At 42.1% G+C, this 25,891-nt stretch overlaps 3 protein-coding genes across 8 annotated transcripts in view; 1 reads left to right on the top strand and 2 right to left on the bottom strand.

The window, feature by feature from the left end:
• Positions 1–6,192: 6,192 nt before the first annotated feature.
• Positions 6,193–9,173, bottom strand: LOC129178666 (aromatase). Of its 2 annotated transcripts, XM_054771108.1 has the most exons (9): positions 8,928–9,173; positions 8,683–8,833; positions 8,454–8,608; positions 8,182–8,376; positions 7,993–8,107; positions 7,822–7,933; positions 7,086–7,248; positions 6,778–7,019; positions 6,193–6,614 (listed from the first exon to the last, which is right to left on the bottom strand). In XM_054771108.1, the coding sequence occupies exons 1-9, from the start codon at positions 9,121–9,123 to the stop codon at positions 6,360–6,362; spliced, it is 1,584 nt and encodes a 527-aa protein (XP_054627083.1). In that variant the 5' UTR covers positions 9,124–9,173; the 3' UTR covers positions 6,193–6,359. The 2 variants fall into 2 exon arrangements, with proteins under 2 accessions (XP_054627083.1, XP_054627082.1); XM_054771107.1 differs by having other exon boundaries at positions 6,778–7,248; positions 8,928–9,151.
• Positions 9,174–13,600: 4,427 nt separating this feature from the next.
• On the top strand, positions 13,601–20,408 carry gldn (gliomedin). The gene is made up of 10 exons (XM_054770488.1): positions 13,601–14,334; positions 14,458–14,509; positions 14,598–14,615; positions 14,696–14,794; positions 16,279–16,380; positions 16,444–16,560; positions 16,789–16,872; positions 16,959–17,084; positions 17,152–17,302; positions 17,876–20,408. The coding sequence occupies exons 1-10, from the start codon at positions 13,801–13,803 to the stop codon at positions 18,339–18,341; spliced, it is 1,749 nt and encodes a 582-aa protein (XP_054626463.1). The 5' UTR covers positions 13,601–13,800; the 3' UTR covers positions 18,342–20,408.
• Positions 19,347–25,891, bottom strand: part of dmxl2 (Dmx-like 2) — a 37,870-nt gene continuing 31,325 nt past the window's right edge. For all 5 annotated transcript variants that reach the window (XM_054770483.1, XM_054770484.1, XM_054770485.1 and 2 more), the window contains 7 exons: positions 24,803–24,863; positions 22,498–22,625; positions 22,344–22,421; positions 22,128–22,219; positions 21,992–22,044; positions 21,686–21,903; positions 19,347–21,241 (listed from right to left, as the gene is read on the bottom strand). In XM_054770483.1, coding sequence (XP_054626458.1) covers positions 21,032–21,241; positions 21,686–21,903; positions 21,992–22,044; positions 22,128–22,219; positions 22,344–22,421; positions 22,498–22,625; positions 24,803–24,863 — 840 coding nt within the window. In that variant the 3' untranslated portion in view covers positions 19,347–21,031. The remainder of the gene's footprint in view (positions 21,242–21,685; positions 21,904–21,991; positions 22,045–22,127; positions 22,220–22,343; positions 22,422–22,497; positions 22,626–24,802; positions 24,864–25,891) is intronic.

Below are 25,891 nucleotides of genomic sequence, written 5' to 3'. Positions count from 1 at the left end.
ATGGCAACCGCAGCTTTTCATGAAGCAGTATTCCAAAAAAGGGGCTGAAAGTGACAGACAGTATGGCCACTGGCATTTGAGATTTTAGCGCTTTGTGCATGTATGTCTGAAAACAGCATGCATGGAGTGCATGGAGAACTCCAAACTTTGTGCTGTAAGGCTCCTGCGTCAGATATTTTCAAGGTTGTCATCTTGCCAACACTAATTTGTCATGTCACATGACATGACTCAAGTGCAGGCCTCCGCCAAGGTTGCACTGAAAATGATTCCACCCCGCCTGCAAATGATATTTATTAGAACAAGCACAAGTGGCATCACAGTCACTGGGGGTTGAATAACTGAATGCAAGTTGAATGTGTTCTGTTTGTTCCCTGTCTGTCGCTCTGCTACTGTAACACCCCTGAAACGGGGAAAGATATGAATGAGGATGACCGGACACGATGTCTCCCTCTGGCAGCCTCATCCAGAATGTTTTAATTATTTCACAGGTGAAGTTATACAGCAACAAACAACAAACAAATTAATAAAACGACAAATAGTGTCTCTTTTCACATGAATGCACTCAAATGACAAAACATTCTTTTGAAGTACACAATTTCAATACAAAAATACTTGCATGTTATTGTTAACATATTATCAGACATATTATCAGGTCTTAAAGAGCATATACTGTACATGTCTACATGAACAAACAAAAAGACGACTACACAACTTCGTGCTAACTCCTCCCGAGCGCCATTACTGCTCCTACAGACGGCAGCCTGCTAGCTTACACTGCTATGTAGCACCCAAAACGTGGTTCTAAACTTCGTTTTAAAAGTTTCTTAAATACCCCAAACATGCTCAAGATGTTCACATATTGCAGCACTGTATCTAATAAATCTAACTGACCATGACATACCTGAAAAAGGGAAAGATATGAATGAGGATGACCGGACATGTTGTCTCCCTCTGGCAGCCTCATCCAGAATGGAGCACCGCGGCCAGGAGCGCTCCCTTTCGGCCCTTACAGACGTAACCAATCGATCCCAGATGAACTGATTACAAGTACATTTTTAACCATGTTAACATATTTTACACAGTTTAAATTGTTATAAACCTTTTACACTGTTTATGCAACTTTCATACATTAATATTAGAACAAGGCTAACCGATTATTTAATGAATTAATTATTCAATTTTTAAACCAGCATTTCTCAATACAAACAAACAATCAATCAATCTATCACACTACCACCTGTCTGCCTTTTGGTTGCAGTGCACTCCGTGCTGCTGGGGCGGAGCCACCTGGCCACACCTGCTACCAATTACCCACCTGGTCCTTTTAAGCATGGCAGCAGTCACCAGTTGCCAGGTGTACCTGGCCTGTACCCCTGCTTTCTGGCTTTTACTGTGCTTGTTTTGTGAGTTGTATTTGTATTTGTGCTAAGGCTACCTTGTTAGCTGCTGGGCTTTTCCTGCAGTGTTTTTTTCATTCCACTGCTTTTGTTGTTTTTTCCCTTATGGGGCTCATACTTGGATTGATGTTTGTTTTTTACCTCCTGGCGAGGACACACTTTGCTATATTAAATATTTTTGTTACCTCACGGACTGTGTCTGGCATCCACACACATGCACTGGCTAGCATCAGCCCTGGCAACATGTTTGTTAACCATGTGTTTGCAGTTCACTGAGAATATAATATAGACAGTATATAATCACGGAGAACTGTATTCATGTGGGTCTGGTCATCTGTTTGCTAGTTTATGGAGAAAAAGGTGAAAATAAATAAATGGACATAACTCTACCAATTGCATTCTGGGAGTAGGGAAGGTTTTCATTGTAAATCAAATGACAAAAAATGCTTTTTTATCCAGATTTGCATGAAAATTGAATGGGTTCTTTTTTTGGCACGTTGTTCAACCTCTCCAAGAATTGGTAACGAGAGAAAACAGATTATTGTAAAGAAGCTGTAAGAAAAAGAACGTACATTTTAGACCTTGTCTTGTTACCAGAGGCGGGAGTTTGTCACTCATCTGTAAGTCTCAAGTCATAACTTCAAGCCTCAAGCAGGTCCCAAGTCATTGCAGTCAGAATAAAGCACATTGCAAGTTAAGTCATACAAAAATCTGATGAGCTATCCCAGTTTTCACATTTAAATCAGTAAAAACACATTACAATACATTAACAATAGCTGGTATCCCCACTGAATAAAGATTATAGGAACATTTTTGGGGTTTATGGTGAGTCAAAATAAAATGTTCACAATGGCATGTTTATAAGAAAAAAAGAAGTGTCCGTAGAAGATATTGAGTTTAGGTTAAATTTATATTACATATTCAAATGAAACATTTTCAAATCAGATTATTGTGCATATTTATGCTATTAAGTGACCCTTAACAATTCGCTGACTTTCAGAAACCTTCAGGGCAAAAAAAATGAACAATGAATTTGAACATCAGAAAATAATATAACTTATTTAAGAACCAACGTCTGCCATGATAAAAATCAACACCTGGGATGTTAGTGCTCTGCTGTCCTCCAGGTCATATCAGAAACTGTTCTTAGCTTATTTTGCTGCAAAAAACATCACGTTAATCTTATGCATATCCATCCATCCATTTTCTATACCGCTTCTCCTCTTTAGGGTTGCGGGGGCATGCTGGAGCCTATCCCAGCTGACAACAGGCGATATGTGCAGGGCACATATAGACAAACAACCATTCACACTCACATTCATACCTATGGACAATTTAGAGTCGCCAATTAACCTAACATGCATGTTTTTGGAATGTGGGAGGAAACTGAAGTACCCAGAAAACCCACGCACGCACGGGGAGAACATGCAAACTCCACACAGAAATGCCCAAGGGAGAATCAAACCCAGGTCTTCCCGATCTACATTAACCACACACAGACTGTAACTGTGTGGCCAACATGCTAACCATCTTATGCATATCTTAAAATTAATGTTAATGAATAAGACGTGTGTGTTTGTGTGTGTGTCGGCTGATTAGTGATAAGAAACAATAGCACCCGGCCCTCATGCGATAATGAAGGCATCACTTTACTCGGGGGGCTAATAAATGCTAGCACATGAGAGTTGTAATTTTAAAATAAAATAAATGCAGATCTTACATTTAATCCCTTGAACCATTATTTGGTTCTATAAGGATGATTAAGACTGAACACATTAAACAGTATATGGAGAACTTTTAACGATTCTTGGGAGTAGGACGAATTGACAAAAGCAGCCGGGATCATGCATTAGAAGATACTCTATTGTGCAATTCATCTACGTTAGTGTGAAGAATATTTCTCTTCTGACATAGAACATGGACATACTGTAGACATGGATCAGCTTTGTTGTAGAAGTGATTTATAAAAAAAAAAAATATGGCCGCACGGTGGTCTAGTGGTTAGCATGTTGGCCAACACAGTAACGGTCTCCGGTTTCCTCCCACATCCAAAAAACATGCATGTCATGTTAATTGGTGACTCTAAATTGTCCATAGGTAGGAATGTGAGTGTGAATGGCGCGACTGGCTGGAGACCAGTCCAGGGTGTACCCCGCCTGTCGCCCGAAGTCAGCTGGGATAGGCTCCAGCATGCCCCCGCGACCCTAATGAGGAGAAGCGGTATAGAAAATGGATGGATGGATGGAGACAAAAATATAACAGTACTAGCAAGAGGCAGTATTACACTAATGTGCTTGTTACGTTCTCCCTGCTGTTCCTATTATTTTGTCCCTGCCTTTTCCTCCTCCTTTGTTTTTTTTTCTGTCCGCAGAACTCCCTACTCTGGCAGGAGGTGGTGCCACTGGGCACACCTGTAGTTGATTACTGCTGCTACCGAGGCTGACAGATACTCCTCATTTTGGTATGTTCTACTTTTCATCCAGCTTCTCATTCTTCTGTTTTTCTTGTAGTTGCTACTACAAGTACTCACTTCAGACTGTGTTCTCTACTGTCCAGTTGACCTTGGCCGCCTCCTACTGAGTTTTGGGAGTTCCGTTTGTTTTGGGCTATTCCATGGTGTGCCTTTTTGCCCCTATCGCTTTGTGTTGAACCTTTTTTTGATTGAATTAAAGAACTACTTGTTGCAACTCTCAGCCTCATGTCCCTGCATCCGGGGTCCACCTAAGAACCAGACATAATGGCCCAAGGCAGGCCTCCAAAGAGCTGGGATGAGTACCAGTCAGAAATAGTAGTCTTTTCTTGTACGCTGCAGAAACAGGGACCGGCACCAGATCCTTGGAGGGAGCATTTCCTGTGTGGGGTTAAGTCTTAAACCAGGTGAATCCCAGAACTACCCTGAAATAGTACAATCACCTGTAGTACCTGTTGTGATGTAAGAAGCCGATTTAAGTGTAACGGCAGACATACCTAACCTGATGGGTGATTTGGACAAGTTATCCACAATCTACAGAGCTAGCCTGTCAATGGAATTCAAGTTGTCGCTTTAATGTACCATCGATGGCATCAGTGTCAGAATCCCTTTTGTCCAGTATCAGCTTGGGTCCGGCTCATCAGTCAAATGTCCATGCTCCCCACAGAAGATACACCAACCCTCTGAGCTGTCTTTGCTCGGGTATAAGTAGACATAAGCCGACCTCCCTCCTATTGTGTTGGTACGAAGGGAATGTGGTAATTGTCTGTGGAATTCTTTTAGGTCTTAACAACTCTTTAAAGTCTGGAATGTGGTACTGATCGTTAGCCCGTTCCGTCTGTCTCCCTTGCGAACGGGAGATGGGGAGAGACAGAAAAGAGAGCTCCGAAAGGCCCTGTAAAACGGTAAACTCCAGGGCAGGTTTTCCGAACATCACAAAGAATATGTCATAGTTTGTCATAAAGTCCACCAAGAATGACAAAGCATAAACTGTTGTTCAAAGATCAGAACAAAGTCAAGAGGGGGAAAAAAAACAAACATCACAAGCATACTTGAAACCAAAGTAACAAATGCAGGAAACCTGAAAAAGGAAGCAACTTTAAGAACCACAAAACTATAAAACACAGGAAGCCCAAATTGCCCACTGAAATAACAAAATAAAAGCAGAGGAGGATGACAACAATGGTATAAAAAGAGCAACTATTTGGGGCTAAAAATATCCAATAGACGCACGCATGTTTGCAGGACACACAAAAGGATTGAGGGAATATCAGTTCGCAGTGTCGGAGTTGACATTAGGATGCTCTCACACAGTAGGTGGTTTCCATGGTGCACACCACACCGTATTTCCTATTTTTTTCCCCCCAGATAATCAACTTTTCTATGTCCGTACTTGGTGGTGTAATGGTACGCATTTCTGCCAGAGAGCATAGGTACGGTTTCTGGCTAGGTTTTCATCAGGAAGGGAATCTGGCGTAATAACTAATGGAGTTGATTTGCGGTAGCGACCTTCCCACCCAAGCATAGCGCTTTTAAATCGTTTGGGAGGCCATGGTGCCTACAAACAGGCTATACTGGGTCAGTTGAAGTGTTTGTGTTAAATATATCCCGCTTTAATGGAACATAATGCACACAGTGAGTTGCAGCAATTACCGATCTGTACTGTACTGGTGGTAAAATTGTACAGTATGTTACACCGCCCTCTTCTGACCACTATGTGTAAATGCAAGATTATGAAAAAAAACTCAGTAATAAATTCATTCATTTTCGGTGCCGTTTAATCCTCACCAGGGTCGCAGGGGTATGCTGGAGCCTATCCCACTGACTTTGTGTGACGGGCGGGGTACACCGTGGGTTGGTCGACAGCCAATCGCAGATTTTTAATTGTATTTATTTATTTATTATGATCAATTTATTTATTTATTCATATATTTCAACATTCCCCCCGTTTCTAGCATCACTGCATAAGCTCACCCATTGTACACACACTCATTTCACACGTATTTCCTCTCCTTATTAGTATATTGTAATATTTAAAACAAGGGAAGAATTGATCAGTAATTGCTGAGACATGGAAAAGGGGATTTTAAATAAGCACTGCTTCGTCCTACACCTTTTTGGACATGTTGAATTGTGCAAGTGTAAACATGTGATGCCCCTCAATGTAATTGTTAACCATGTACAAAACATTACCGTTACTCTTGTCATATTTTCGTTAAAAAGGCTCCACAAAGTCCTCCCAAAAAAACAATACAATTGTATGCAATAATTTATTCATAATGAAAAATAGAATAACATGCATGTGTTTGCACGGTGTGATACACTGGTTTTGCCAAAACAGAAAAAAAGCTTTATACAGGCATGCAATAATAACGAAAATATTTAAAATGCATTTACTTCCAAATTCATAAGGCAGCGTGTAATGCAATGTACGCAGTCACTAAATAAATGTGTGGGAACATAAACATAATACACGGAGGGGGGGAGTCTTCTTAAAGAGGGTTCCAGTGTCTCTTTCTGGGTAAGAATGTCATGGAGAGATAGTTGCTGTCCTGCTGGTGCTCCACGGGCTGCTGGGAGAGGTTGTTGGTCTGTGGGAGGCAGTCCAGGGTCAAGCCCTCGTGGGGGCACACGGAATACTGCGAGAGCAGCGTCACTAGGATTGATTTCATCATCACCAAAGCAATGTGTTTGCCAACGCAGGCTCGAGGGCCTGATCCAAATGGCTGGAAGTAACGTCGAGGAGCCTGGAAGACAACATTGAGCTTGTAAATATAAATATTGCTGCTGTGACGCCTTCATTTAATTCACAGTTTAACAATTTACACGATTTTTATCGATAAAGACAAATTAGTTTAGTATGACGGTATTGTTGAATCTTATATGGCAATAAAAAAAAGATCTACTTACATTCTTTTCAAAGTTCTTCAGACTGAATTCATTGGGTTTGAGGAAGAACTCAGTGCGATGCATGCGGCCGGTGTTCAAGATGATATTTGTGCCCTTTGGGACCCTGTAGCCATCGATGACGTCATCAGACAGTGCCCGACGCATGGTGAAGTCCACCACGGGGTGATAACGCAAGCATTCGTTAATGAAGCTCTCAAGCACTTGCAGCTTGTGGAGGTCAACCTTCTGCAGGGCTCTGCCACCTACAAGCAGACAAGTCACTCCAGAAGCTGTTTGACTTTTTGGACACATTTGCGCAGCTTCCTCACCTACGACGGTGTCAATCTCCTGGAGCAGCTGCAGCTCCACATCTGGGTTCTGTTTGAGAAGCAGCAGCATGAAGAATAGGCTGACAGACAGAGTGTCCGGTGCTGCGATCACCATCTCCAACACGCACTGCCTCACGTTCTCAGCAGACAGCTCGCCACGGTTCTGAAAAACACATCATGTGAATAAAATATACTGTAAACACACCACTTTTGTTTTTGCTCCCATTTTTGATGAGTTGAACTCAAAGATGGATAACCTTTTTATGTACACAGAAGGCCTATCGCTCTAAAAAAATATTGATCAAAAATCTGTCTAAATCTGTGTTAGCAGTGAGCGTTCATAATTCATCCACCTCACAAGTGTGGCATATCAAGATGCGGATTAGACAGCATGATTTTTGCACAGGTGCGCTTTAGGTTGGCCACAATAAAAGGCCACTGACACCAGATACTGACTGGTTTTCAGACCCCGCACCATTCATTTTCATATTGTTTTCTTTCCCTGTTTGAAAATGTCCTGGTACATGTTAAACACAGGAGGTGGTTGTTGTGACGTGGAGAAGGGGCAGGATTAAATAAGATCTGCTTCTTTCTACTCCTTTTCGGCCATGCTGAATGGTGCAAGTATAAACATGTGGTGCATTCAATGTAACTTTGTTGGAAACAAACAAAACCGTTACGATTACCAAGTGAGGTGACATCACAGGACAACACGAAAGGCAACTCTCAGTCTCACCTGTGCAAATATGAGCTCTGCAGTGAAGTTGATTTGGTCCAGTTTATCTGCCTGCTCCATTTCTCTCCTTTTATTCTCCACAAGGCGCCCTATGACATCTTGGAGCTCCTGACTGTAAAATCAGCGGTGTGAGTCAACAAGACTTTTGTGCATGTTAATCAGGGGACTCACGCGGCTGCTTTGTGCCTCTGGTGAATCCAGTTCAATTTAAAGTAGAAGTCTGGTTTTATCAGGACGGTCTGCCATGTGTCAAAATACTTTAAAATCTTCTCTAGCAGCTCCTTTTCTGGATGACCAAGAACATTGGAGAAGCATTAGACAAACTTAAAGCCATTATATATGTTAAACTAGCACACTCACCATTTACTGGTACACCCAAGAAGAGTCTATTGGAGATGTCTACCACAGTGCAGCGCAGCAGACTGAGGACGTCCACATGTGCCAGTCCACCGCCTGCACTTGTCTCCATGTTGGTGTCCACCAGGTAGTCCAGATGGTTCTGTGCAGAGGAAATGCAAACATCCAAGGTCTGCTGCAGGCCCGGGCCTGTCAGGGCTGCAGCAGAAGGTCAAGGTTAGCCACATGTCCTTTGTATCCTTATCCCAAAGCAAATGCATGTCTGCTAGCGTTACCTTTGGTGAAATAGGTGCGTATCTTTTTCCACAGGGTGACATTGTTGTTAAATACAATGCCTCTCTCATTCATCCCGATGCAGCTGAGCCCCAACTTGCTCCCGAAACGGGAGGTGTAGTGTCCATGCTTTAGAACGTGGTGCACCGCTGATGCCCTGGTGATCAAAAAGAAATCAATTCATATTTAACATTTCCTTTTACATCTTCAGGGTCAAGTGAGAGCGCTAACCTGCTGAGAATGAGCGTCTCTTCTCCATTGATCCAAACCCGGACTATGTCGCCATACTTGTTGTTGTAGTAATTGCTGGCCGTGCCTATGCCGCTCCAAATGAACCTCACATATGACAGAAGAGGTCCCAATCCCAGACAGAATGATGGACCTACAGTATGGTTAAAAAAATGGTAAAACATTGTCACTAAACTTAAGAATCCGATACTGGGCTTTGCGTGTGGATGCTGTTTGAGATGACCCACCTGGTATGTTTTGTTTGTCTGTGTGGCTCCAGGCCACCAGCAGTAGACAGACGAGTAAAATCAGAGTTCTGGTTGCCACGGATATGCCAGCTGTTGCCCCCATAGTGTCATTCTGGGACGCGGGGGCCAGTTCTGACACTATTGCATCCAAGTCAAGCGGAGTCATGGCCCGTTCACAAGCAGATATCAGCTCCATAAGAAGGTAAAGTGGAAAGACACGCCACAAAAACACAATGAATGAAAGCTGCACACGCACCAGCAGAGCTTCTTCTTTATAGGCTGTTGAAGCTGGTTATAAGCCAGGTCAGGGCAACGCAAAAGTCACAACACAAGTGGGAAAAGGTAAACAATACATGTGTAACCTTGAGGCTTGGATTCAGGCCAGCGTCCTTGCTGTATTTGACATTTAACTGATGAGAAGAAGCTGGGCTTTGCTTTTGAACATCAAACGACTCTGCTTGGAAAACTCTCAAATTATTGTGAGTTAAAGGTGCTGCCTGTCACGGTTAGGTACTGCAATGGGGGCGCTAGCGTTTCAATGTACAGTATATATGTATAGTATGCATAGTATAGTATAGTATAGTATGCATAGACTGTACCTACTGTACACACAATGGTGTGAAAAAGTGATTTCCCCCTTCCTGATTTGTTATTTCTTTGCATGTTTGTAACACTTAAATGTTTCATATCATCACACAGATTTAAATATTAGTCAATGACAACACAGCTGAACACAAAATGCAGCTTTTAAATGAATTTCTTTTATTATTAAGGGAGAAAAAAATCCAAATCTACATGGCCCCGTGTGCCCGAGTGAAAAAGAGCCTGCATGGCAGAGTTCCAAGACAAAAACCACTGCTGAGCAAAAAGAACATTAGGCTTGTCTCAATTTTGCCAGAAAATATCTTGATGATCCCAAAGACCTTTGGGAAAATACTCTGTGGTCTGACGAGACAAACGTTTTGGAAGGTGTGTGTCCCATTGCACCTGGCGTAAAAGTAATCCAATCCAATCCACTTTATTTATATAGCACATTTTATAAACACTGTTTCCAAAGTGCTGCACAGACTAGCAAAACCATAAATAATAAGTAAAAAAAGAAATGTAAATGTAAATAATAAGTAAAAATTTCGACAATAAAAACTAAAAGATCAAATAGAAACAAAGAAACGTACAACAGTAAAATATTTAAAACAAGAAATAGAAACAATAAAAGCCAAAAATCCAAGAAGTAGGTAAAAAATAAATAAGTAAATTTAATTTCAAACCTAAAATAAATAGAACCAATAAAAACTAAAAAAATAATAAAAGACACAGAGGACCACACGACTCACGCCGAGTTAAAAGCCAGAGAATAAAAGTGGGTTTTAAGACGAGACTTAAAGCTTTCAATTGTGGGGGCAGTTTTTACATGAGGAGGGATAGTGTTCCACAGCGCCACAAAAGTAGCGCCACATTTAAGAAAAAGAACATCATACCAACAGTAAAATATGGTGGTGGTAGTGTGATGATCTGGGGCTGTTTTTCTGCTTCAGGACGTGGAAGTTTGCTGTGATAAATTCTTCTGTCTACCAAAAAATTCTGAAGGAGAATGTCCGGCCATCTGTTCGTGACCTCAAGCTGAAACCAACTTTGGTTCTTCAGCAGGACAATGATCCAAAACACACCAGCAAGTCCATCTCCGAATGGTTGAAGAAAAACAAAATGAAGACTTTGGAGTGGCCTAGTCAAAGTCCTGACCTGATTCCTATTGAGATGCTGTGGCATGACCTTAAAAATGATGGAAAACCCTCCAATGTGGCTGAATTACAACAATTCTGCAAAGATGAGTGGGCCAAAATTCCTCCTCAGAGCTGTAAGAGACTCATTGCAAGTTATCGCAAACGCTTGATGGCAGTTGTTGCTGCTGAGGGTGGCCCAACCACTTATTAGGTTTAGGGGGCAATCACTTTTTCACACAGGGCCATGTACTTGTAGGTTTGGATTGTTTTTCTACCTTAATAATAAAACGTTTCATTTAAAAACTGCATTTTGTTTTCAGTTGCGTTGTCACTGACTTATATTTAAATCTGTTTGATGATTTCAAACATTTAAGTGTGACAAACAAAATGCAAAATAATAAGAAATCAGGGAGGGGGCAAACGCTTATTCACACCGCTGTATATCCTGACCTCTTTCTGTTCACAGATAGCTTCCCTGAGACTGCGTGTATGTGTATGTCCGCGCACACTATATATTTTATTATATCAATGTTTTATTTTATTTCATTTTCATCATGACTACAAATGTTGCAGTGACAAAGCTTTTGCTGCTGAAAAGAACACTTTGGTCTGTTCTCGTCTCTGTGTATCATCCACCCATCGCCCACTCGTGTCCAAGAATGTGCTCTGTTCAAATGGCCAACTGTGTGCTGAGGCCCTGATGTGATGGCAACATTCTGTATGATGTCAGAGGCCCAGATTGTTTTGCATGATTAAGCAGAACAAAGCTTCTCCTGAGCAGATGTTAATCTAAGTTTGTTTCTAGGCTGTGTGTTGTGGTAAACCCCATCTCCATTTGTGTTCGTCACCAGCGTAGAGTATTGTTTTCCACAGGTGTCACGGCTGAACCTCTCCACGGCAATGCTGTGTGTGAGTGACAGGAGGAAAAGCTCACTTGGGGAGACGTTGTTTGGCACCAGCCTTAGTTTTCTTTTCAAATCTCCACAAATATCAAAACTATATTACTTCATAAATCATGTCGCTTATTATTAGTCAAAAAATAGGCACATTGAAACAAATTTTAGTTGCAGGCCAATAAAAATGAGCTGCAGTCCACAGATGACCCCCGGGTCAGACTTTGGACACCTTCTTCTGGAAGACACAAAAAAGACCCAAAATAAATATGATCTGAATTTGGAAGTAGCAAATACGACTGTGGTTGAATTTACATTCCTCCTAAACTCCTTTTACAACATAAATACCCGAGTCAGTATGCTATTGTAGCTTCATCACTTGATTTCCTTTCCATTTTAATTAAGCTGATTTCCTATCACATCAATGACCATCTGCGTATAATTTACAGTACTAAAACACCAACTGCCCTGCAAAACCTTATGTCCTTGATCTGAAGCAGCAAGTCTGACAGCAGCTTGTGTTTGGGAGAAGATAAGGCAGCTTGTGAGGACGACAGCTGCACCTCAGAGAAGGAGCAGGAGGAACCAGAGCAGGGGAGAAATTGCACTACAAATTGTAGTTGTGTTGAATTGACTTGCACGCCTTACAGCTACACTGTATGGAAAAGCCTGGTGAGACAGGACATTATGGACACTTCTATAATGCTAACAATTTTGTTTTTCAGCATGACTGCACCCCAATGTGCAACGCGAGGTTCATAAAGGTATGTGTTGAAGAACTTGAAGAACCTGACCTTGACCTCCATCAGACACTTTTACAGTAGAATAAACTGCAGAAGACACTGTGACATCTGACTACAAAAATAAATGTAATTTTATTCCTATTTTTTCCCATACTTTTCTTGGAATGGCCAGGTGTCCCAATACTTTTGTCCGTGTAGGTTATATCCTAAAGTAAAAAATCCACTTTGAGTTGCCTGTTATGCACCCTACTACCCGCACAGGCACGCAATGAGAGTGTGGTGCACGATATGTTTGCTCTTTTTATGCTTTGACCCTCAGCCTCAACTGTCTCGAAGCAGGCGGAATGAAAAGGCAACAAAGCAGAGGCCGCTGATGTGCTCTTAATCCAGGATTTGTGCACACACACATGTGCTGGAGTGATTCAAGATGGTCAACAACTGTCTTGTCGGTGACCTACAGCTTAAGGCAAGAATACCAGCTCTGCTCCACAGAGGCCAGAACCTGGAACTAACAGTAATGTTGCTCTTTGAGACATGTCTTCAAGGAGACAAGATTATGTACACTTTTGGACACACGTGATGGTGAACGTCTGTTAAAATGCGATGCATTGTGGTGAATAGAATCGCAGTACAGATGTGTTGTTCTGTGTGGGTGTTCAACTTATATGAGGTCACATGCACTCATTGGGGTTAATAAGCTGTCTAAACACACTTTATGCAAATCCATTCTAATGCCACCTCAAGAGGCAGTAGCCAGCCTTTTCCCTGTCAAGGATACATTCAAGGCCTCCAGCAACTTTGGCAGACTTGTCACTTTTCCTGCAGAAATGTCATTTTTTCGGCCTAAATCGAAGCAATGGAAACAGGTCATTGTAGCAAGTTGGTGGATGGAAGCTGCGAGGATGTGACAAGGACGAGTGCCGGCGGGAGAAAAATGCAGGGAGGGGAGCTGAGCTGAGGGAGGAGAGGGCATGAACTGACTCCTGGAAAAGTGACGATGACACATATTGATGGGGCGGGTTTACTTCCTAAATATTGTATTCATTCATCACCATCATCAGCATGCATTAAGCAGATGTACAGTAGACATGAATGACTAGTTGTCTGGTTCAATGTATTATTATGTACAGTAGTGAGTGCTTTTATGCGTGTGCGTTAGTGTGTGTGCGTGTGTGTTAGTGTGTGTGCGTGTGTCTGCCCACGGCAATGCCCTAGAATGGACTGTGTTGAATATAAATCAGGTGACTGAACAGGCGGGGGTTTTCTTCACAGACAAGCCCTCAAGATTGTGTAATGCCCACTCCTTCATCACTGGTTTGCATGTACACACAACCCACTTGGCGAACAACACAACAGGCACTGTATTTACCAGCCAGCCCTCACATGAACCACACTGACTCACTGGACTCTCTTTGGAGCACAAATATCATCACTGAAAGGAAGGACTACTCTTTTGTGGCTTTTTGTCCCTTTTGATGTTTGTCATTCATTCCTACAGTGGGATTGACATCTGCTGATGCTGAGGTGTATGGGTGACCCCAAGAGAAAAGGAGGCGACGTGGTAACCATGTGGATCCCGACCCCCAGTATGACTCGCCCTCAGCGGATGGTCCTGTACGGGACATGCATTGTGGCATTGTTGAATTTTGTAGGTCTCTTGGTGCTCCTGGTCCAGCAGAACCAGCAGCATGTTTTGTTGGAGCAAACGGGGGCCAGGCTGGTAGAGGTGGAGCAGAGCTCGGTGGTGGAGTTTCTCCAGGAGGTGCCGAGAGAACGAGCGGGGATGCAGAGGAACGCCGGGAAGCCACGGTATCAATACTCCAGGAATAAGAGGAGTGAGGCGCAGGAGCTTGATCGGCAGCAGGAAAGGGAGTTGGAGAAGGAGGTTCACCAGGAGGAAGATGCGGAGCTCCATCAGCAGGAGGTCAGTCAGGAAGTTGGAGAAGAGAAGACAAATCATAATTGGAAGCACAAGCAGCACCACCACCAATACCGCAAGGAGTACGTGCAGGATGACATGATGATGATGCTGACTTACTCCATGGTGCCGGTAAGATGACATACACCTTATTTTAATAACACCTTTGAAGCCTGTTTCATTTTTCTATTAATTCTGACAAATGATGCATTTTCTTACAGGAATTCAGTAGTTTCACTTTGAACTTTTTTTCAGATTAAATTGTTGATCGACATTTGTAACAGCACCCAGGGAGTCTGCATAGCTGGTACAGTCTAACGTGCACCACTGTAGTCACTTTTCACCTTCCAAATGTCACATCATAATATTTCATGCTCCTAAACTGTCTGTTGCAGGGCCCCCAGGACCACCTGGTGAGTGGAATTTTGGTGTAAAACCGGTTACACTGTATGGTACCTCGATGCTCTTGAGCTCATCTTATGTGACACTGTAGGTCTGCCTGGTGTGGACGGGATGCCCGGTACTAATGGGACGGATGGCATCCCTGGGATCAATGGGCTTCCTGGTGCTGATGGCAAACGAGGAAAAAGAGGTCAGGAAGAGAACTCTTATACAAAACGTACATTTTTATTTGTGCCTCTGCAAACAAATCACTGAACCGAATCAGGACTCCAAACATTGTACTTAAACACAAACATAAAAATCTAAATAGCCAGTTTTCGTATAAGTCTATGTTACGTTACTAGGAATGCACGGCTGCAGACGATCCCAACTGACAACTTCTATATTATGGATTCCCACATCGTGGTTCAGGTTCCGCTGGTGGAATGCGGGCTCCATCTAATGGACATCCATCCATCCATCCATCCATTTTCTATGCCGCTTGTCCTCAATAGGGTCGCGGGGGTATGCTGGAGCTTATCCCAGCTGACTTTTCAGCGGAGGCAGGCTACACCCTGGACTGGCCACCAGCCAATCACAGGGCCATCTAATGGTACTATGACAAATATAAAATCATATGGCGAAATTGCGAGTATTTGATATGACCATAAAAATGTATATTTTACCCCCAAACCCTCCTTTACATTCACATCAGATTTCTGATCCACATTTGCAATAAAATTGGTTGTTGTAATTATTAGATTCAATTCAGCTCCAAAAGCCTCCCCTCCTCTCAAATGCCATTGTTCACTCCAGGTTTAAACCCTAAATATACCTCACACACTTATTACACACGTTTAAAGTATTCAATCTACAGGTACTCACCACTAATGAATGATAATGTAAGATGATCCATGAACAGATCGTAGTCACGTGGTAGCCAGTCACAGTACGCAACTTTGGTGCATTCAAGGATCACCGGAACACAGTGCGAAATATCATGAAAAAAACTGTATCAGTGAAGCATTGCGGGCTTTCTAACAGTGGTACCTTACCTGTATTATCATATATTTATAAATTACTACCCACTTATGGCGAATGCAAAAATCCGGTCTATTTTAGAAGATATAAAATTACCAAAAATCTGCAAGTTGTACAAATACAAATGTATTAACCAAAGATTCTGTGAAACTGAATTCAAAGAAAACTTTCCTTTGCTGAAGTATTAATGTATACGTCACTTCATACCCACAAGCCAAAATACCTGCGAGTAAGAAGAAGCTAAATGTGATGATAAATGGAGGCACCAAAAAGGGTGGTACTTCAATGCAAAATGTGACTGAGGTTGTACTTGGTGTAAAAAGTTGAGAGTCATCGTTCTCAATCCAAGGGATAGAAGAGGGTAGCGACTAGTTGAGAGGACCAATGTTTCACCCATCTTTAATCTTTCCACAAAAAAATGGCCAAACAAAAGGAGACGTTGCAATCTCACACAAAATGTAATCCAAGTACAGCTGTGGCCTGTGTTCTGCACCACAGCAACAGTAGCAATAGCACTTTGGCGACAGAGGCAAGGAAAACAGAACAAACAGAACTCCATATTTTATTCCATTAGTGGCAACGGCCAGGTGTCTCAATACTTTTATGAATAATAATAAGTGTGTTGAGTGGTTGAGCACAGTCTTGGGTCCACAGGACTACAGGGGGAAAAGGGAGAACTAGGGGAAAAAGGAGACCGTGGGGAGCCCGGGCCCCCTGGAGAGAACGGCCAAGCTTCCAATGACGTCATCATTGAGGGTAAGTTGTGATGTCACTCCAGCAATCTTACTACGTGATACATCATCAGGTTTCTTTTTGCAGGTCCTCCTGGTCCTCCTGGCCCTCCTGGGCCCATGGGGCCCCCTGGACCGCCAGGACCTCAAGGGCCACCAAGAATGAGACACCACAGAGCTCACCTACAGGCAGCTCAGACCATGGGTAAGGGGATATTGATGACTTATCCCAAATAGAGAACTTAATGTATATCTACATGTTTAATACTCTACAATTGGTCGGCGACCAGTCCAGGGTGTTCCCCGCCTCTCGCCTGAAGTCAGCTGGGATAGGCTCCAGCATACCCCCGCGACACTAATGAGGATAAGCGGCATAGAAAATGGATGGATAGATGTTTAATTCAGAGGATAACATAATAAATCTCTCTTCCAGAACCACTATATTCCATTCCAAATGATGAGACATCATTTGCAAAGGGTACAAGTAAAGCCCACGAGAAGGCACATAAGACCAACGGTGTGTTTAAAGACAGCATGCAAAATAGGAACTTCGTGGGATGAAAATTTGACTTTTTTTGTAATTCAACTTTGTTTTCCCTTCAGAGTGCCTAATAAAGTCACTGATCAACCCCAGAAATGTGACAAAGATGGAGAACACATTTGGGACATGGATGAAAGACACCGCTCTGCTCAACGACGAACGCATATGGGTTGCAGAACACTTTTCGGGTATGTTGGACACACTTTGAACGGGATGCTTTCAGTTTGAGGGGGAATTAAATCTTTTTACTCGCAGGTCGTGTGTTGAAGGAGTATAAAAACGTTGCTTCTTTCCAACACAACAACAGCGACACAGTGAATGTTCGAAAGTTCTATCAAGGCTGTGGTCACACGGTGCACAACGGCTCCTTCTACTATCAAATTGCTGGCACATCTACCATTGCCAGGTAAGTCCAATAAGACACGTAGACAGAGACTAATGGAGAAAAGTTTTTTTCAATTGTTTATACGCAATTTTGAAAACAAGGCTCTTTTTTTTCAAAATATTCTCACAGTTATCCAAACACCACATTCACATTTTGCATACGTCCTTGTTTGTTTGCAAAATGACACACTGTCAAAACACACAGAATGCACTTATGCCAAAACATATACACCTCAAACATTTACACATTTCTAAAAATGCTGTTTTGCTTTCATCTCACGAACACAGTATTCGATGATCAGATACTATTGCGGTCAGTTACACACTAACGTGATTGATACAAAACACATTTTTAGGAAATAGCAGGTGCTAGACTTTTATGCCAGACGTTTTTATGTCACGGATCATTTAAATGACAAAAGATATTGACAAACCCACAACATTTTTCATGATTATTTTGAGGTATACAGAGAAAGTATAAACAAATATACACTTCATGGAGGGGTAATAGCCAGGCCGCCAAATACTATTTACCAATAATTTGGTGTTTTTTTTTATTCTCTTGGGATAGATAACACATTGTACTTTGTGACAGATTTGACTTTCACACCAAGAGGCTTCACACACTCACGATAGACAACGCACTGTACCACAACCTGGCCTATCTGCTGCACAACTCCAAGACATACTTCAAATTGGCGGCGGATGAGAATGGCCTGTGGCTGATCTTTGCTTCCAGCGTGGACGAGAGCATCGTGGTGGCCCAGCTGGACCAGAAGACCTTCTCCATCACCTCCCATATCAACACCACTTATCCCCGCACCAAGGCCGGCAACGCCTTCATTGCCTGTGGGGTTCTGTACGTTACAGACACCAAGGACACGAGAGTCACCTTTGCTTATGACTTACTAAAGGGCAAACCGGTTAATGTCACCTTTGACCTGAGGCCTCCAGGCGGAGTGCTGGCTATGCTCTCCTACAGTCCCAAGGACAGACATCTGTATGTGTGGGACAACAGCTACGTCAAGCTCTATGTGGTCCACTTCATCTCTGACGAGTGATGTCTTGCAGGTCAGACCAACGCTGATAACCAAACTCCCAATCTTTACAAACAGGTTATATAGGAAGTAGTTCATAGAAATGATGATTTCAATCAGCTCATAAACAACAGTGTAAAAAGTACAGTGCTGTATTCCTGATGTACAATGCATATCACAACTGTTTTTCCCATAATTTATATCAAACTAAACATTTTAACCAACTTATTTAAAGCTAGGTGTTAAAAACTAGTTGCATGATTTTGCACCCTATATTGTGTACATATCTATGCTTTTGTATTTGTGATCAACCATTACCATATTTCCCCAAATAGTGACCTCCGATCTAACACATGCCTTGTCTCGATTTGCAAACAAATAAGCCTATCTCCTCCAATCATATTCACCTCCGTTTTGCCCCCACACAGAAAAATTCAAGTTCTGTTGCTAACCAAAACAGCAGCACTTACAGAGATGCAGTCTTTCAAATGCATTTAAGTGTGGAGACACAGGTTCCCTGTGCAGTATTAAAGCTGATCTAATATTATATTTACCCTCAAGCAGAGTTCCTTCTGTGTGGCCATTGATTGATTGTTTTGTGGGAGCGCCTTCAAATGAGTTCAGTCCAGTTTTCCTATTGTCTTTTATTGACAATAGAGCTTGTATTTTGTTTGTTTAACCACACATTGTTATTTATTTGGGTTTTAATATTAGTATAATACTACTCACAAGTTAGGGATAAGCACAAGTGCTGTTAGAGAACAGCAAGTTGTGCGTTAAATATTGACCATGTTCGACGTGTGCATTCAAAATTAGAGTAGCTCAAATGAAGTTACAGTAGTACATTTTAGGATCACCCTGAAATGTATCTGAAATATCCCTACGGTAACCTCTTGTGAGTAGTATATTTATGAATGTGTTTGTACAAAGAAACCCCTAATTAATGCCTTGTCCCCTTTGCAGTTGAGTAAGCCCAGGCCACTATATAAGAAGCAAGGATGAAATAATAACAGGACCAAATCACCGCAATGAAATAAAAATAATTTATTCACTTTACAAAGGTAAATCTCCAACCAAGACCTGCTATTTCTTTCTGGCACTGGTACTCCTGCAAGCACCTGCCCATGATACTAGTTTTGTGTTGCTGTGCATGCACACACACTGATACACACACATATACACACACCAGACACCAGTGGGGCCACTGGTAAAACACGTACAATACACATAGTGGGTGGAAAGAGGGGAGAGAAACACAAATTTGTTTAATAAATACCTTACATACACCTAACAAAAGTTACAACTAATTCAGCTGGTATGATACAAACCAAAAATAAAGAAATGCTTTCATGTTTGTACAAGCTGCTGTGATATTTCATATATATATATTTATATCATTTATATATTAAAACTATTTCAAACATTTGACTACTAGGCCAAATAAAGCCAGACATTCATTCGTATTTAACAGATTTTTCTTCAATAACCTATTTATTCGAAATAAAACCTTTAGTGTCTCCATAATTAGAGTGCAAATATGGATGCTTTATGGATGAAACGGTAAAAACAACTAGCAAGGTAACACACACTTACACACACGACTGTGTTGCACATCTCCCAGTCAAGTAAAACCCCTTACATTCCTAAAATAAAAGGCAATAAGTTAAATAGTTTTACAAAGGAATGGTCAATCAAACAACGACACAAGCAACACATAAATAATTTAAATAAAATTCAATTGTTAAAAAACCAAGACCAAAAAAAAGAATCATCAAGATAATCTTGTGCAAAACTAGAAGTGAAAATTTTGTGTTTCCAGTGTGGGGTTAAGAGGGGGGCATTCATGTTGGGACCAGACAGATGGAAACACTGAAATCACAGTCACGAGAGTAAAACACATCTTCCCAAACAGGAATGTTCTAGCAGTGAGGCTGCCACACAAACAGGCATTTGAGGGCAGACACAGGAGCGTGAACGCACAGACACACGCATCCACACACACACGCACCCACACACACACAAGGCCAAACCAAGACTGGTCAGTGTGTGTTACCGGGGTAGTCTGCAATAGAAGGGACTGGGCGGGGTGGGAGGGGTTGTCACTATAGGAGCAATGCACTCTTCCATAAGGACTGAGAAAAGCCAGGCATAAAGGGAGGAGGTGTCCAAAAAAAAAAAAAAAAAACATTAAAAGAAAATGTCCAACGACTTGATTCACACCTGGATACCACTGACTTAATAACAAACCGCAGTGCTGGTTACAGTAGATGCTAAGAGAGTTCAGCTGTGGGCACAAAATGACGACAGTTACACACTTTTAAAAGATTTGCCAGAGCACTTTTACAGAGCACTATCAACAGACCTGTGATTGCACCGCGTAACGAGAACAGGACATGCATAGCTTCCCTATGGACACGCTCTAAGAGTAGAGATTCTTCAATAAAATGACAATAAATCTAGCTTTAAAATCAAGTATGTTACCTTTTGCTTTCAGCCTTTGGGAAAACTAACATTTGCAGCTCCGTTTGTCACTGTAGATATGATCAACAGTAAACTTATGAACACTGAAAGATGCCAAAAGTAAAGAAATCGACCAGCTCTTTCCTCATCTATTACACTGTTAATGCCTTGCAAGTGTTACATAAGCTTTTGTGATTTTTTTGTCCCCCCCCCGCCCCATTTCCTCTTTGGGCGCTCAAATGTGAAAGCAGGAATTACAGGATGTCAACCAAGCTGCTGAGGATGTTGTAGCGGTCAGGAAGGACCCTCATCTTCAGGGTGCCGTCTGCCCCGCAGGTAAAGATGCGGTTACCGGGCCGGGTTTCCACCTGCATGACCCCGGCGCCGATGTTGCGGAAGATGGACTGTTTAGCGTGCTCACTGCCAAAGGAGTGCATGAGCCCATGGCCAGCTAGTTTCCACACCTGGAGAAAGATGACATCACAGTCAGTAAATCTGTACTGCATTAGAGAAAAGTCAGACTCTTCTCAGTGGCGCCCCGGCATTAGGCTGTGGTCAGATGGAACTGCTTTTTAATTCAGAAGTATGCAGAAGAATGGATTATTGTCACATAAAAGCATCTCAACAAAAAAGGTATCTCTTTCAATATTACATATTCTCTGTCATCATGGACTCGATGTCACTGATCAGTTCCATTTGAACTGCAGGTAGCACTAGTGTGCATTTAAGGGCACAGCTCGTCATGTGGTTACAGTCAAAAACCACCTCAAAGATTACGCTCCCCCATTCTTTAGCTAATAAAATATTCTGAACCGTTTTCAACATGTTGTACACAGCAGCAATCTACAACCATAAATGTTCTTTAACTGAAACAGAACTCTGTTCTGTGACAACCCTATATGCGTCACCTTCATGTTGCCCTCTGCAGAGCCGGTGACAAAGAAGTCCTCGAAGGCATCCAGTGCAAGCGCCTTGATGGCGGAGTCATGGGCTTGGAAAGTGTGGAGCAGCTGTCTCTGGCGGATGTCAAACACACACACAAAGCCCTTTCTGCCTCCAGTGATCAGCAGCTGCTGTTTAGGAGCATACTGCAGCACAGTGGCCCCGTTCTCATGGCATGGGAAGGCTGAAGGGAGAGACAAGACCAAATCTAAAATTAATAGAGCATAACTTGATATATGAGAAACCCATATGAAGCTTTTGGAAATTCCTACCGTGCACCATGGTATTGCTGGGTGAAATCAGAGTGTCCCACAAACACACATTTCTGTGGAAAAACAAGATCCGTTGTGTCACTTGGTACTAAAAAGATAACAAGCAGTTCTGGTCAAACAACAACTTGAGGTAGACCTGTTATCATTGGACTGTCCAGCCGTGGCAATGAGACTCGAGGATGTGATGAAAGCAAAATCTCCACAGGTCTTCGTGTGGCACTGCCAACTCTACCGGCAATATCACATACACAACAGATCTGGTGAAAAGTGTCCTTTTTTCCCCCTCCATTGACATGCATGTTCGTGTTGGTGAAATGCTCAATGCAATGGGGTAGTTGAGGGATGACCTCACCAGGTAGGGTTTAGGGTTGGAGGACGTCTGGTTGACTTGCCACAGACTGAGGAATCCCTCACCGTCAGCGACTCCACACTAGAACAATCAGCACAACTTCATCAGAAAGACAAAACAAAGAGGATGAAAAATTTGTATGGATGTATGCGCATACTTTGTTGCCCTGGGAGTTGAAATATAGTCGTGTGACTCGAGCATTGCCTGCTTGTCTGAAGCAGATGAGCTGCTGAGGTCTGTTCCATTCGAACATTCTCACACTGCCATCCTGGGCTCCTGTCATGTCTTCCATACAAGCACAGACACATTGGTACAGTATACGCCAAGTTGACTATACTCTGGTGATGCCTGACTATGCATTGGCTTGAAACAAGTAGCTGTTTTCACTTACATATGAAAAATAATGTACTATTTTTAAAAGAACACCATTATTTTATTTTACTTGAAGATAGAAAAATAGATTTTTAATGCTTTGGTGGCAAACAATTCAAGTATCCATAGCATGTTTACCATGCTGCATGAGTGAGGTTACAGTATACGGCAAATGGGCTTCACTCAAAGTACTGTACAAAAGTCTTAGGCACTATTACATTTTGTTTTATTAATTCTATAATAACCATATAAGTAGAATGTTACTCAGTAGAATACTGTACAAACCTACACCAAGGCCAAACTGCTAAAAATTGCTAAAACTGTAAAGCTATTTAAAAAAACCCCAATAACAATTGGGGTGCAGCGTATTTGTGATTGCACTACCTTTAATGTAGTCAAAATGCTTTAAATGGTGGTGGTATATGATACCATTGAAGGAAAGCTCATTCACACACTGATGACACAGTATCAGGAGCGATGTGAGTTTCAATATGTGTAAGGATACTTCAGGACGGTTGTAGGGAACCGGGAACACTTCACCACCTGAGCCAAGCCACCCGGTTGCACTTGTGAATGGAGCCCAGTGCAAGACATCCTTTCAGCTAATTCCCCACATAGATTAACATGTCACCACTGATTGACCAGAGACTAACACTTGATGGGGCAATTTCTTTTCTGGCAGAGGCGCATGTAGGCCTGTCACGATGACGAATTTTGCTGGTCCGTAATTGTGCTACAAATTATTGTCAATAATCAATGTTAGACACATTTTTTTGAGACCATTTTTTAATTATTGTCATGAGGTGTAATTCACATTTGAACCACTGGATGGTATTCAAGTATAGTGTACTTTTGTGAGCCACATTAGCTTGACACAGAAGTTGCTTGTATCATACCTGTACAAGCAACTTCTGAGCCCATTTTAAAATTAATTATATGGCATAAAATGCCTGCCATGATAACACATTTTCCTGGTAGACAACTGTCCTACAAATTATGAATTGATGTTATTGACATTTTTTGAGACCATTTTTTGGCTGTCGGGACGAAGGCTCTGCTGCACTTCCAGCGGTAGTTTTTTTTAGGAAAACTGAAGAGGGTGGTTGTGTTTCAGGTGTGCATATAAGTTGGTCGTTTTCCCCCCGTTTCCTCGTCACTTCTTTTGAACAAATGCGACATATCGGTTTGTGGGTGTTCATACGCTCACCTTGTTCATTCTGTTTAAAACTGAAATATTCCCACACTGGGGCTGTTGCATTCGCCTTAGAAACCATCGCTTCTGTGCCTTCATTCATGTTAGCATATGATTTCTCACAAGGCTAATTTGTTGCTAGCATTCTGTGTCCACTCACTAGTAGCCCCACCTCACCAAAGAGGCTGAATGAGAGGAGATGAGGGTTCACTCTGTTCATTCCACTATAGAACCAATGCGCACAGGCAGATGCAGAGTGAACCCTCTTGTCATCTATTCTGTGTGATACAGAGAAACGAGCAGATGAAACAGACAGACATACATGCACATGTCAATATATCGAGGGCTTCATAATTATTGACGTGTTTTTTTTTTATCGTTCGAGTCATCGATTTTTTGATTATCATAACAGGCCTAGGCGCACGGCTTCCCTTCATCAATGCACATTCCAGAATCCGCCACTGCCCCAAGGATTTCACAATTTTGAATTCTCACAAATTTAACAAATCCCTGCAACTTCCCTCTCCCAGTTTAGCCAATTATCATCATTTGAGTAGTGCTCAAACACGCATGTCAACTGTCTGACCAATCAAATGTGTCCCTGCATCACACCCTCAGGTCCTCACTTCCTTGCTTACGTTGACAAGAGATGCCAACTTGTGAGGATAATCTCTCATTGGTTTCATTTTATCCTCTTCATGTGAGCAGTATGGAGGGTGCCAGTATAGGCCTCCCACCTGACACACATATCATGACCTGATGAGAAAATTAGCGCTGAGCACAAATAAATATGAATCCTTTTTTCACACCTTCATCCTTGCGGCGATGGAGCCAAATACAGTGGTTCACAAAATTCCTACTAGATTCTGGTGAGAGCACATTGAAAACAGATACTTACAATACTGATATATTGGATGGGATGTCATTCTCTTGACATTATTTAGATTCCTCTTCATGATCTGGAAAAGTTAAGACACAGGTAGTAGGATGAGATGTGCATCTAACAAAGCCTTTGATAAATTTTGACCTGTGTATCATTCACGCTCCACACATTTATCAATATGGCTGGGACAGGGAGAACCCTGGCTGTGTGTAAGAGTGACGCAAAGCTGCACCTTGGGCAAGCGGCTGTGAGAGTGGGTGCTATCTGTGTTTATGTGCATGTCCATCTGAGAGATGCAAACACGTTACCACACTGTATCAGCCCTCATAGACTCAGCAGGCCAGCTGTTTAGGCGGCATGGCTAAGTTTTGTACAACAAAGATAATAAATGTAAAATACGGCATTTTCTGAAAATATGCAACGATCATAGACAGGCTGAGTAAAGGTATTCAGCAGCGCTAATGAAATGATCTGCAGTTGTCATCTTTATATTGGGTGAAAATACATTATTGCTGCTTGACACTGGGGTCTCTTGTCTCCACAACTGAGCTTAGTTTTCCCCCTGGTGGCAGAGACGCTGAACTGCACATACACATTTTGAGATGAATGTGCGAGGGTGTATGCACGGTGTCCCAGCAAGAAGATTCCTATTTTAAATCTGTAATCTTAGTATGGGTTCTCTTCAGATAGACAGTCTTAAAATGTATGTTAAGTGAAATTGCTTGTAGATGTTGGTTTTACTGTATTTCCGTAACACGGGGGTCAGCAACCTTTTCTATCAAGAGAGTCACAGATCAGAACAGAAGTACAATGTGCATTTGTAACGGATGCCAAGGTGGGGTTGTGATAGCACTCTGGTTAAACCTTGCTAGCTGACGCCTTCAGAAACAAGTAGCACGGTGAATGGACAGCCTTTTTGCTTTTAGCTGACATGCTAATGCTGCTCGACTTAACTCTTAATCAGTGGACATGTGTGGTTGCTGGTTTGAGACTGGCGTGTGCAGGGCTGGACTGTAGGGATGACCACTGTTACAAATGTGTAGGACTACTTTGAAAGAAATTACTACGTTTCACAAAATGTCGAGTGCTTGTTTTGAAAATGTC

Source organism: Dunckerocampus dactyliophorus, chromosome 3, assembly GCF_027744805.1.
Source record: "Dunckerocampus dactyliophorus isolate RoL2022-P2 chromosome 3, RoL_Ddac_1.1, whole genome shotgun sequence".
Classification (NCBI taxonomy): domain Eukaryota; kingdom Metazoa; phylum Chordata; class Actinopteri; order Syngnathiformes; family Syngnathidae; genus Dunckerocampus; species Dunckerocampus dactyliophorus.
The sequence above is the reverse complement of the archived record's forward strand: the minus strand, read 5'-3'. Positions and strand labels throughout refer to the sequence as shown.